Source organism: Branchiostoma belcheri, unplaced genomic scaffold (genome assembly GCF_001625305.1).
Source record: "Branchiostoma belcheri isolate BF01 breed outbred unplaced genomic scaffold, Haploidv18h27 scaffold10, whole genome shotgun sequence".
NCBI classification, from domain to species: domain Eukaryota; kingdom Metazoa; phylum Chordata; class Leptocardii; order Amphioxiformes; family Branchiostomatidae; genus Branchiostoma; species Branchiostoma belcheri.
In genome coordinates, this window is record NW_017802380.1 from 5,157,355 (window position 1) to 5,171,151 (window position 13,797).

The following is a 13,797-nucleotide window of genomic DNA, read 5'->3' on the forward strand; positions in this document are numbered from 1 at the left end:
AAATATTTTGAATGTGCAATTTTTGCACCTAGAGCAGGAGGGGCTTTTACTTTACATATCGTGCATGATAATCAATTGAAAAAAATATGCAAAACTAGAGTTCCACGATCTCATACCTTCGCCAAATGATGTTAGCCTTTATGACTAAGAAATAATAGATTAATCCCCCTGATTGTGCAAATAGGATCCTATATTGCATCAATTATATCTGCTGATCATATTCTATACCAGAAGACAGTCTTATCTTATCAATGCATGCCATTATAGCATGTCCTCATAAATTATGCAAATGAGGTCCTTATTTGAATAAGTTATGTTTAATTATGTTCACCTTCACATAACTTTCAAATATCCCAAGTATGAAATTCCAGACATTACCAATATGTAATTATAGCATTTTCTCACTTATTATGCAAATTAAGTCTTCATTTGCATAATCAATATCTTCCTGTATTTCTGACGTTCTGAATTACACATGTCACAAGCTTGAATAGTCCTATCATGGAATGCAGCTGATTTATAGAATTTCCTCATTAATTATGCAAATTACATTAATATTTGCATAATTGTAATATTATTATGTCATGCATCACTTCAGCTACCTACATGCCAAAACTCACGACGATCCATCAATCGGTTCTTGAATTATCCGCCTTTAAACAGTTTTCAACTAACACCCCTGCAATTCCAGAGCAAGCAGCTAGGGGGCCCAAGCACGTCACTTCTTCCCTATCACAAGAGCTACCTACCATCCAAATTTCGTCAGCCTAGCATGTCTAGATCACGAGATATCAAAACCGGAAGTTCAGCTGCAGTACCATAACAAACCGCTAGGGGGCCCAAAATCTAATCAGTTCCACGTCTCATCAAGACCTACCCACCTACCAAATATCAAGACAATCCATCCAGGCGTTCTCGAGTTATCGTGCTCACACACACACACACACACACACAGACACACGAACGCCTCTGAAAACATAACCTTCTTGGCGAAGGTAATAAAAGTCACTTTCTGTTTACAACTTTGATGTTCCAAAATCTGTGTCATCAGGAATTTCAGTGATTTCCTTACCCCTAGTGCTGTGTGCTGCCTCACCCTTCATGAACTAAGACAGAAGTAAAAGTTAGTAGCCAAATGGTTACTTCAGTGTGCTATGTACAGTTGGTCCTGACTTCTACTGGCAACATTGAAAAATCCTATTGTTTGTTACAGAGGGATGGTACTGTGATCCTGGAGCAGGTCAGCCCAGATGGACAGGAGCTGCCAGGGAGTCAGGGAAGACTGCAGAATCCAGGTGATGTTTACACTGTTAAGGGAGGTGTGTGTGTGTATGGGTGGGTCGGTGGGGGTGGGGGTAAGCTATGAAAAGAACTCGCGTTCATTTTTTAAAGGAACATTGCAGGAAAGAAATGACAGAGAATTTGCAGTGTAAAGATATGTAGTAGGCCAATTCTGGCACATCCAATATCACATCTTTGGACAGAATTTTGCGACCGGATCAATGTTGATCCATGCAGTTTTTGTGCAAAAATTTTAGTGAAATGATGTAAAATGATAATAGAAAATTAGCTACAAAAGTTTCACCTTTGAACTTTGCATCTGTTAAATCAAACCATCTGTTTGAAAAAAAGTTGGAGAATTTGAAATTCTAATGATGTTCTTTGTCAACAGGACATGCCATTGAGTGTAGCTGGTTCTTACTCCAGTATGCTGTTAAGCACAATCGACCCGACCTGAAGAAAACTGCAATCAATAATTTTCTCCTTCAACCCTTTGAGTCCGGCTGGGACAACAAACACGGCGGGCTGTTCTACTTCCTGGACGTTGACGGCTTCTCGCCGACCCAGCTGGAGTGGAACATGAAGCTCTGGTGGCCCCACAACGAGGCTCTTATTGCTTTCCTGGTCGCGTACAAGGAGACGAAAGATGAAAAGATGCTGGAGAAATTTGCCCAAGTCTTTGACTACGCTTTCTCACATGTAGGTCAGAGTTTGAAGACATCGTGGTTTTTGTTTAATGCAATACATGTAATTAGAATTACAGTATCCTTTCAACATGTTATGTATGTGTTATAACCTAATTGTCGAAACACTCAACAATCATATAAAGATTAAGTGCTATTATTCTATATTGTTCTTTCATCATTCTGTCCTCTAGTTTGTTGACCCTGACCATGGAGAGTGGTACGGGTACCTGAGTCAGCAGGGGGAAGTCACACAGAGGTTCAAGGGCGGGCCCTTCAAAGGTAAGCAAAAAGAAATAGAACACTTGACAATTCATTTTTTTGCTTGTTCATTCATGCATCTTTTGTTCATTCGTTCCTTCCATCCTTACTGCGTTCCTCCCTCCCCTCCCATCATCTTCAGTAGTTTGAAATGATGTTGTTTTTGCAGGATGTTTCCACGTGCCCAGGTGCTTATACATGTGCACTCAAATACTCAGGGAACTGCTGACAGCATGAGGAGCTGAAACACACAAGTCATATTCATGGATATACATACAGTATGTATATATATATATGTCAGGGTAGAGATTGCAATCTGTCTAAATCACTGATTCTGCCAGTAGAGATCCTGATTGGAGTCTTTGTCGACAGAAACTGTGATCAAGATGCTGTTATACACAAATCCAAAATTTGAAGTCAATCCATTGATCAAAGTGACATGAATCCAAGTTGAAAAGTAAAATGACTGTCTTTTAAGCTAATGTCTTAAGGCTTGCAGACTCCAATATGGATCTCTACCATTAAAATTGCAAATTCTAGTCTCTACCCTGACATATTTGTACTATTAGTATATAACCATTTCTCAATAGTACAACGTACTTCCAATATGTGGAGATACTCAATCAATCAGGGATGACCTTGATGTCCAGATAACTTCTCGTGCCTTGATCGAGGTATTAAAGATTTGCCAAATAAGAGAAATCTTTGCATTTTACTTTTAAGGCTATTTCTGCAATTATAAGTTCTTATTTTCACTTTTTTCACATAAGTTTCTGTAAAAGAAACAAAAAAGTTATGCATAAAAGTAGATTGGAAATAGTGGTGCTATTACTATTATTTGAAATAGTGGAAATTATTGGAAATAGTGGTGTATTTACTTTTCAGTCTTAAGATATACGTCTTCTCAACATATGTGAATTGTGGGACATAAAATGGTTAGTATGGTCAGAACTTCCAAATATGGTAATTTCATTTCCAGCCATTTACATGTTTTTAGTTGTGGAAGGTGATCTTCTGTTTCAATTGTTTTATGATGAGTAATAGCGATACTGGATAATGTTACTGTACAGAGGGAATTTGATCAACAATGCAAGTCACCTCATATGTTGCTATTACCATGACTCATCTGCACTAGGGAGCTTTTCTTGCCACAAATGTCAGGAAGTATCAGTGTGTGTAATTGTAGCTGCACCTTAAACTGAGGAATAACATGAATTTAAGTGCCAACTGTACATGTGTAATAATGGTATTAAGGAAACAGGTAACATAGGCCATTCCCTCTTATGGTTTCTGCTACCAATTTCTTTTTTACCATTCATTTTCTTTTTTCCTCATTATTTTCAACTGACCTCATTGACACAGTCTCCACCAGAATAACACCTCCAGTTCCAAAACAGTAAATGTTCGCCAAATAGGGAGAGTAATTGGCCAGGGGAGTTTAGCCACCATAGAATTTATTTGCCCATGCAGTAGGGGAAATTAAATTTACTGCTGACTTATTGGCCAATTAATCTTCCCTTTTTTGCCCAATTCTACAATCCGTATCCCCTAGAAAGGCCTGGTGGAGGCTGTCACATATCGGATATCTTGCCAGCAATGCCCATGGCTGGATCATGGCTTTCATAAAATTAATGTACTTAATGAATTGAGAGTCAGTGTATAGTTTGTAGTGATGTGAATTTACTACAAGTGATTACTACTAGAGTCCTATGTGATTTTGAGGACTTGTGCAATTTTGCCACCTGTAATGTGGAAATGTATGACTGTAACAGGTATGTATTGTAGACTGGAATCCAATCTTGTTAGCTAATGTGGTTAGCTTAGTTAACTTCCAAGTCCCTAACTCACTGTATGGAAGTGAACTACAATTACACAAGAAAATTTGGTGCTGTCAGTGGATTTTGTAGCAAACACATAGAAAGAACTCCCAGTTTAGCACATAATATTGATATGGTGACATTTAATGAACTTGTAGCAAAATATCACATACATATAGTTTTCTAACACACTATGTATTGTTTTCTATGGCCACAAATCTACTACATGTAGATGTACAACGATGTATAGACAAATACACATAAAGACCACTTTTCTCAATGGAAAACTAAAAAATGCCAACTTTTACCTGTATACACATTATAGTATAATGATTATACATACATGTATATTAAGAACTATCTTCTACTGGCTAATACACTTGGTGCAACTTGATTTCAAATGTTGTACCACCATTGAGGAAAGTTGGTGCATTTATCTAATGTATTATAAAACGTTAGATATCATTTTTGTCACCAGACAATAGAAATCCACACATTGCCTAAAGGTAAGCACACAAGTTGTAGTACAGACGATATGTTTAGGAAACCCTTAGTGTATAGAAACATGTACCCTGTGAGGACAGCCTCTGATGCAGGAAGTTTTAGGTGGGAAAAATCTTTACTATGACAATCTTTGAACAACATTCCATCAAAGAAAGAGGTAGATAAATTATATGTTCATTGCATCTAGCAATAGAATCATTTCTACGTAATAAATTAACAGGAATGAAAAATAAAGTATTGTATGTACCAGAATATTAAACCTTCTCCCCACTTAAGTAACCCTTTTGCACCTACTGGTAGTTTGCTCTGGGGCTAACCGTTAAGGCTACAATTATGCTATTTTTTTTTCTTGTGTTGGTGGGATGCACCTCAAAATTAAATTTCTTCTCATGTGGCCTGTTGTTTGTGTTGTCATGAGCAGGGAAATAAAAGCAACACCTCACTAACATGAAACAAGTGTGGGCTATGTGTGTTTTGTCTCCTTCATTTTGTAGTATGGTACTGTAAATGGAGCTATGTAAGTGGAGCTCCTCAGAGATCTAGTTTATGACACAAGGGAAGTTTGATTCCCACAAAGACATTTTTTTCTTCCGAGTAATGATACAAATACTGTGCAAGCCAACTTCTGATGGAGTCAGTGATTTGGCACTGTAGAAAAGCAAGCTTTCTCCCCAAAGTGAAAATTTGGCAACAAGCACCACTGCAATTTCTAGCTGGCCTGTTTTGTTGTACAACTTTTGGAAATTATCATTGACATAATGAACCTACAGCTGACCAATCAACAATAAGGACACAACGTACAGCTGACCCATCAACAGTCAGACACAACAATGAAATATAATAACAAATGTATTTGAACCTATACATACAATGTATTTTGTACTAACTACAGTCCTGCATCACCATCTACAGTTTATAGTGACTTACTAGCCTCCACCAGCCCTTCCCAAGGGGTTAGGGTGTTACAATTTGGCAAAAAATAGGGTCTGACTGGCCAGGGGAGTGGGTCCAACCATTTCCCCCTTGAAAAGAACTCTACGCCGCTGATCAATTATTCTCCCTATTTGACTAAATGTAACTGTTTTTTAACCCACATTGTTAATCTGGTCAACTAGCCAACTAACTACCGGTATATATCAGTGGTTAAGATTTAACGGCGAGTAATTGGAAATGTAGTTTTATTCCTTTAAAAGAAATAACAACCACAAATATATTTAAAACTGTTTTGATTTTCTGTCAATCCTTCTTTCCAATAACCATTGCTTTCGTAGCTGCCTGAGGCATTTGCTGTTTTAAGTACATTTCATTTATTTCCAAAATTGAAACTCTGAAATTTGTCAAATACAGCACAAACTGACACAAAATTTTAATCCTGAAAGTCAAGGGCATAAACTTTATATCAAAATACATTGAACAATTTGACCTTATCATAACACAATGTATAAAGATCAATCCTACTACTATTATGACAGGCATACAAATTTCTTCTAACATATCCTACACTTAATGGCAATTCACATTACAACTTATTTCACTACTTCACATGTATATACATGTATGTACCTTCACTGAACACATTTTCAAGACCTGTTCTTATTTTGTTGACTGTTTGGACCCAAGTCTAAAGGAATTTACAAAGTTCCCTCCATAATGCTGAACTGTACATGCAGAGCATATATCCAAGCTAAGCATGTACTTCTCTATAGAACAACTATACAGGTGTATAAAGTGGACACAATATCTATTGATACAAAATCGGATTCAAGATTCTCTCGACTACCACTTGTGGTATTGCAAGGTTAGGGCATGGAAAACCTGACACTGACGTGAAAAAACACTAATACTTGTAAGGAAACCTGAACGAAATGTCAGTTTGGTTTTTGTGGAATTACAAAAGATTTCTAAGAATCCTTGCAGCAGGTGTGTACACCTGGTTGCTATAGTAACTACACAGGACTAGCGGCTTCTTTTTTCCCTCCCTTGGAGAACACATTGGAGGGTAGTTTGGGGATGGAGCTGATGTGCCGCCCTTCCATTGCACTGTACACCAGGATGGCCAACACGATGAGGAACAGGAGGAACCCCAGCTTCAGCCAGAAGGAGAAGCGGCTCTTGGTTGGCTCCTGTGCAGCAGCGCCCTCTGGATGGAGGGGCTTTCTCTGCAGGTTGTCTTCTGAGTTCAGGTCCTCCTTGGTGGGAGGTGGGTATGCACGCTTTGTAGGCTGGAAAGGAAGGGTATAAATAAAAGTATTGTAAACATTTTAGCAATATCAGATATCTTCCTCAAAGCTTCTGCCAGGAGTGCTGCTTCTTGTCGATAGAAGCCAATGTAGGTGGCACTTTTGTGGCGAGAACACAATCCCAAACGTGGATAAGTTACATTGGCTACTTATAGCAACAGACATCAAAACACTGTGATACTAACATGTTGACAGGGACAAGATGAAGAAATAAACTATTGACAATTATTAGCTACCTTTGGTGGTAACCCTTGTGCCTCCTTGACGGGGGTCCCCCTTGTCTTCCGTGGGGAGTCCCGGAGGTCACGAGTGGTCAAAGGTCGATCTGCGGGCTGCTCCCGCGGTGCCGGTCGCCTTCTCACACCAGTCTGAGGTCTGGGATGCATGATGGGTAAGGAACACACTTTCAGCACAATTGTAGATAAACATATAAAACTTCTTGGTCTGTATCTGTACCTGTACAGCTGGTAGTGAAAGTAGTTATTGTGTGAATTGCCATCAAGAGGTTACAAGTTTGATTCCTTGCATTCATGGCAAGACGTTGTGTCCTTGGGAAAGGCACTTTACACATCTTTGCTCACTCCACCCAGGTGTAAAATGGGTGTCTGACTTTGGTTGGGGAGGTGGAGAGGGATGGGTTCTCACTTCCAATACCGTGCCCTAGACAGAATGAATTATCAACCCACTGCCCCTATGACCTCTACCTTTGGCTACTTTCTACAGAGTGTAGGATCCAGACTGTAATGTATTCAGTGCTCACCTGTCAGTGGACTGTTCCATCCTGGGGGAGGTCTGTGTGCTCGCCTGTACCTGCTCTTCCACATCTTCTTCTGAAATATCAAACATCGTAATATTGTCTTTAGTAAATCAACTTTACTGTGCATTTCATATTCAGGGCTTGAAATCCTTTTTACCTCCATGAAAAATGGAGGTATTGTTTTTGGCGTGTCTGTCTGTCTGTCTGTCTGTCTGTGTTTCCGCAACTTTGTAGTCAGAATAACTTCAGAACGCCTTTATGGATTGTGATATTTGGTATGATGGTAAGTCTTGGAAAGACAAAGGTCAAGGTCAAGTATGGGCCTCCTGGTGGATGACCTTGATACTGCAGCAGAACTTCCGGTTTTTGTATCTTTTGTCCTGAACATGCTATGGTCTTGACTTTTTGGTGACAGATAGCTTATCCTGTCAGGAATAAGCGGCGTAAGTTTGGTCCCCCTAGCAGCTTGTTCTGGAACTGCAGGTTAGTTTCTGGTAAAAACTTTCAAAGCCAATAAGTCCAGATTGGAACAACGTATTTTCATCATTTTTGGTGTGTAGGTAGCTGAGAGACAGTTGTACATGATCATATGCAAATTATGCAAATGAGGGGTTAATGTGCATAATTAATGAGGAAATTCTATAATTACAGTGTTTTATATAATGGTACTGCTATACATGTAATCTATTCAATCTGTGGCAGGCAGAACATCAACAGATACCAATTATGCAAATGGTGACCTAATTTGCATAATTAATGTGAACATTTTATGACTCCTTATTGGTGAATGATGGGAATTTTATACCTCGTGACATGTATAAGTTACTTAAAAGGTTAGCACCACTATGCATATATTATGTTAATGTAGAGGTTATTTGCATAATTTATGAGGACATGTTGAAATGAAGTATGAAAAAGCAAGCCCATATTTCATGGAGGTATGAGATCTCAGAACTCTTGTTTTTTTCTGCACACCTGCCCTGCCATGTCAACTTTTTACACGGTTAATCTTGTTGAAACCTTGTGCAGTGATCTTACCTTCCTCCTCGCTGTCACTGTACTGGTCAGACTCGCTCTGAGACCCGTTCTGCTGGCCTGTACCGTCCGCCAACAGTTTCTCCAACTTCCGCTCGTACACACGACGGGTGGTCGCTGTGGAGATGGGAAAAACGTAAGTTGTTCTCGTCTTAAAAATCAGTGAAACTTTCTGGCTACCATCAGGACCAAAGAGGGGTAAGTATCGTGGCATACTACAACTGCAAATTTATTTATTTATTCATTTTATGGGTAGTCCCTTAAGCCCATACCAGGCTGACTTCCAAGGGAGACCAAGCAATGACAGGAGACATCCTGGTAATTACCTCATTGTCAGAGGTTCTATTTCCGGTTTGTCTGTGTGTTTGTCTGTGTTTCCATAGTTATTTCCACATGCTACGCACATCAGGGATACTGACAGGAAGTTAGGTCAAAGATCTTCGATTTCTTGCTACTAGTAATCTATATGGCAAGAATACTGTAGTGTAAATTTATTTACTTTAGAAGGGTGTTTTAAATTCACAACAGAAACAATTCTGTAGTCTTACAATAGACACATATCTGCTGTGTAATAAATTTGCAGTGAAGAGGTCATAGCAAAAAACCATGAAAATAAAACCAAGTTTCAAGCTTTACAGTATGTACATACCGACTATAGGGCCCACAGTAGCCCCCAGCTCCTGTAGCCTTTCACCAAGCTCCTTGTCAGACAACTGTGTCACGTCCATTTCTGGGGGCGCTGTCTTCTTTGCTGTCTTCTTCAACACCTGCACAAAACAGAAGGACACAACAACCTTATAGCTTAGCACATGTAATACACACATGTTTAAGGCGTGATGCTTTTCCTTTTAAGTTTTTATCCTGTCATTTCACAAAGACAACTATTTAATGTTGAAAATACCCTTGCAAAATGGTAAAAAAAAATGCAGTAGACTCTGATTTGGATTAGCACTCTGACAGGGGTACAGCTAGGATAATAATAACATTCAATACCACTACATTCATCATCTACAAGCTGGCACCAGTTTGAATGATGTAATGAGAATGTCAGGCCAAAAATAAATTCAGTGTCATATTCAAAGGCAGTCTTCAACTGATATGATGATTCATGATCATACTATCATATATTTTCCATGCAAGGGTGTTCAATTATTTTGTCCTATGAATTTTACGCCTATAAATTATTTATTGGCAATGCCCACAGACTTTTAACTGTCCCTCTCATATTACTGATTCCAAACATGATCTTTGGATAATTCATGTATGCCACAGTTTGGAACCTGACCCTCCCTCCAATCAAGTGGAACATCCCACAGAAGCCATGCATGGAATACAAATGAGGTCCCTTCATGAATTACATAATTTTATGGGTGAACAAAACTTCACATAATCAACATGACAGCTGCTCCACTTCTTAGAGACATATACACAGCAAAGCTGTACTACATTCCTAGAGGGAAAGGACAATTCTAGTAGACAGTTCTCACAAAGACAGGAGAACTGTATAACACAAATGCCCTGCCCTCCCACCCCTACCATACAACCTATGTCAGTTGTCTTCCCAATATTCAGACAGGTCGCTTCGAGTTTTAGTTCTAGCATAGCACATCAACCAAATCTAGCCAAATACACATATTCAAACCATACACAGAAGAAGCAACACTGCGCAAACTACGGACAAGGTACATATACTATAGACTTGCCATTTGAAGATGCAGTCCTTTGATCCACTTCTCTATAAACTGTAACCAGGTAACTCTAGCTTATAAATAATTCAGAAACTAGTTCTAAATTGTAAAGGTGACAAAATTCATACCTAAATCAAGGGTACAGTACAGAAACCAAGCAGGTCGCAGCTAGTTTGAGACGCCACAAAAAAGAATGACCTAAATTTTGGCTCCCTCTTTGTTTACGTCTACGGTTAAGTATGTCTTGGCAGTTAACCAAGGCCAGTCCTTATATGGAGATGCACCTATTATTCCAGGTAAGCAAACACACCTCCAGAAAGCTGAGAGGTACAGTACATTACATGGTGCCACAAAAGGCCGTTCCATTTCCATACATTGGGAGGGATGGAACGTAAAATTCTATATGGACCACCTCAAGCCCCTCTTTTACAACTTCAATCCCTTTCATTAAAAATTCCTGGCATATTTCCAAGACATTTTATTAGATAATTTCTTTCATTCATGCCAAGGTCTGGCCACCTTTTCTTGTCAATAATTCAAACGAGTCCAAGGGACAAGATCTCTTTCTTTTTAGTTACTCAACTTGCTGTGATCTTACAGATTTTACCAAATCTCTTTTTGATATATCATAATATTTTTCCAGTCCAACTTCTGATCATTTAAGGTTGTTAATTTTGTAGGAAAAATCCTAAGGTTTATACACAGAATATTCTTACCCACTGCTTCTGCGAATTTATAATGGTTTGACCCTCACTGGACAAAGGCCAGGAGAAAGAACATGCAAAATGGAGGGAAATTCAAACTTCTTCTGGTGACACATGTCTTGCACCTTACCAGTTATATATACCTACCTACCTGCGTAGATATAAAGTTGTCTAAACATCTGTGTATATAGTTGTATGTAGCATCTAAGACTTTTATCCCACCATAATTCCTAAACGAATACAGGTAATATCTCCTGCGTATTATTTACTTGTGTCTCCTTTACCAGGTGTGCTTTAAGACAAATCTGGTGTTAAGAAACCTGAAGCATTACCGAATTCCAGAAATTCTTCTGTCTCCAATGGAATACCAGCAAGCAAGACCACTCATAATATATGGCCAAACTCAATGATACAGAAACAATAGGCAAATACTGAAGATCAAATCTTACACTTCTCTGAAATACATAATTCTTCCACACATCTAGACCAAATTTGGCAACACTCCTAACCTAACAAATTGTGAGAACAAGTGTGAGATATGCTTGATTTAATTCAGAGAGCACCAGTAACTTTGTGTATACAAGGCCATTCCAGAGAAGACAAGAAAGATGGTTCATCGAATCTGAAGAATTTTTCTGCTGGCTCTGGACAACTTCTTTTCTGGACAGTCTGACAGATTATTTCAGATGGACAAGTGAAACAGTATGAAGAGCAGAAGGATTGCTAGTATAAAACACATCATGGCATACAATAAAACTGATCATTTATTTTATTCCATTATAGGAAGGTGGGTCATATCAATCATGTCCCCTCCATCAAATTGTGCAATGGAAAATCACCCTCTGACTGAACAGCTGGCTTGCAGATAACATACTGTAGGAAATCCTATTGTTGATACATCCTGTAGTTCTCAGTATACAAAGAAGACTCTTTTTTCTGTATTTTTCAAAATTCAAGAAAAAATAGTTTAGAAATCCATGTTTTTTTCTAAATGCTTAATCAAATCAAAATGATAAACATGGTGGCAATTGTTGAGTGTGTGACCCTTGATTTTCAAATTGGAATAAGATGCACCATACAATCAGGTGTGATTTAAAAGACAATATGACATTAAAAAAATCTATTTTATGAAATTTGTTGAACGACCTGTCAAATGTTTGGTTACTCAGTGATCAGTCAGTGGTCGCATCCTCTTATCTTGTGTGTGTGCGAGTTGTGGAAAGGATCCAAATCCACTGTATCTAGGACTTTATAATGGATTAGTGAATCTATCAATTTTATGTTCAGCTCCTATCTCAGCCCTGCAGAGGATGTCCCAGTGGGGCAGAGATAAAAGTGACCACAGTTCCTGATACATGACTTCCTACTGTGCACCACTGCTCATGTTACTGCCCTGGGGGATGGAGTACAGATCAGAGCTGGATTGAGCTAGCCTCTACCAGGCTTCAGAGGGAGGGAGAAAGAGTAGAAATTGGCCCAATAGTCAGATAACATCCAGGGGAGTCCACTAAAGGAGTACAGCGCCAACAGTCTATTTGGCCAATTTCTATTCTTTCCAGCCATGTACATTTTATATAATAATTTATCTACTCACTACAGTTTATCTAACAGCGAAAATAAATTCAGTCCAGTCCTTGACCTGAGTGTAACCACATGTTTTGCTTGAGGCTGTTGCCTGGGCTTCCTTGTTGTTTTAAGAAACAAATGACTTTCTAAGAGGCACAGGAATGAGATTCTAGATAAACATGCAATATGTTAATTTATTGACAGCTGTCCTTACAGCTGTGTTTCCTAAAAGTTCGGGCCTCTTTAAATCCTGATTAAAATTTTCTTGCAGCTCTAAAGGTTGAAATGAGGAATGTAATGTATAAAGTGTAAAGTATATGAGCAAAAGTTGGTAAAGGACATTAAGTACAATCCTAAGACTTTCTGGAGATACGTTAAGTCACGGTTGAGTACTAGACCTAAGATAGATACTCTGAAGAAACCTGATGGTAGCGTAGCACTCTCTGACTGTGACAAGGCAGAGGTACTAAACCAATTCTTTGCGAGTGTATTTACTGATGAGGACACAAGAAATGTGCCTAGTTTGAGTGCCAAACCAGGGATAGTACCGCTTAGTGACCTAGTTATCACAGAGGAGGCAGTTAGAGGGAAACTCGAGAACCTGAATCCATCGAAATCTGCTGGGCCTGATGGTCTCCACCCGAAAGTATTAAAAGAACTTGCTGGCCAGTTGGCCTATCCACTGGCAGTAATATTCAACAAATCACTAGATGCGGGGAAGTTGCCTTGCAACTGGAAGGAGGCTCATGTTACCCCTATACACAAGAAGGGCAGTAAAGCAACTATAGGCCAGTTAGTTTGACATCTGTTGTGGGGAAGGTCCTTGAATCAATCATCCGTGATGTCTTAGTGGACCATTTTATGGCAAACAAGTTATTCACGGATTCTCAGCATGGTTTCGTTCCAAACCGTTCGTGTACAACACAAATGCTAGTTGTCATGAACGACTGGTCCCAGAGTCTGGAGAGGGGGAAGCCAGTAGATTCTATTTATCTGGACTTCCAGAAGGCTTTTGATTCTGTTCCCCACCAACGATTGATAGTGAAGTTGATGACATATGGAATCAGTGGTAATCTACTCCTGTGGATGCAGGACTTTTTGGACCAGCGGAGACAGCGAGTTGTGATGAATGGTTCTAAGTCCTCATGGTGCAGAGTTAAAAGTGGAATCCCACAGGGGAGTGTCTTAGGACCCACATTGTTTGTAGTATACATCAATGATTTACCTGATGTGATTAAGAGCACTATCAAGATCTTCGCAG

At 39.1% G+C, this 13,797-nt stretch overlaps 2 protein-coding genes across 3 annotated transcripts in view; one reads left to right on the forward strand and one right to left on the reverse strand.

The window, feature by feature from the left end:
- LOC109472489 (N-acylglucosamine 2-epimerase-like) overlaps positions 1-3,050 on the forward strand; it is a 5,646-nt gene extending 2,596 nt beyond the window's left edge. The window contains exons 7-10 of the mRNA XM_019772270.1: positions 1,214-1,295; positions 1,673-1,980; positions 2,159-2,246; positions 2,395-3,050. Coding sequence (XP_019627829.1) covers positions 1,214-1,295; positions 1,673-1,980; positions 2,159-2,246; positions 2,395-2,462 — 546 coding nt within the window. The 3' untranslated portion in view covers positions 2,463-3,050. The remainder of the gene's footprint in view (positions 1-1,213; positions 1,296-1,672; positions 1,981-2,158; positions 2,247-2,394) is intronic.
- Positions 3,051-6,089: 3,039 nt separating this feature from the next.
- LOC109472383 (lamina-associated polypeptide 2, isoforms beta/delta/epsilon/gamma-like) overlaps positions 6,090-13,797 on the reverse strand; it is a 14,366-nt gene continuing 6,658 nt past the window's right edge. For both annotated transcript variants that reach the window (XM_019772146.1, XM_019772135.1), the window contains exons 2-6: positions 9,228-9,345; positions 8,582-8,695; positions 7,547-7,616; positions 7,023-7,161; positions 6,090-6,768 (exon numbers count right to left, since the gene is read on the reverse strand). In XM_019772146.1, coding sequence (XP_019627705.1) covers positions 6,493-6,768; positions 7,023-7,161; positions 7,547-7,616; positions 8,582-8,695; positions 9,228-9,345 — 717 coding nt within the window. In that variant the 3' untranslated portion in view covers positions 6,090-6,492. The remainder of the gene's footprint in view (positions 6,769-7,022; positions 7,162-7,546; positions 7,617-8,581; positions 8,696-9,227; positions 9,346-13,797) is intronic.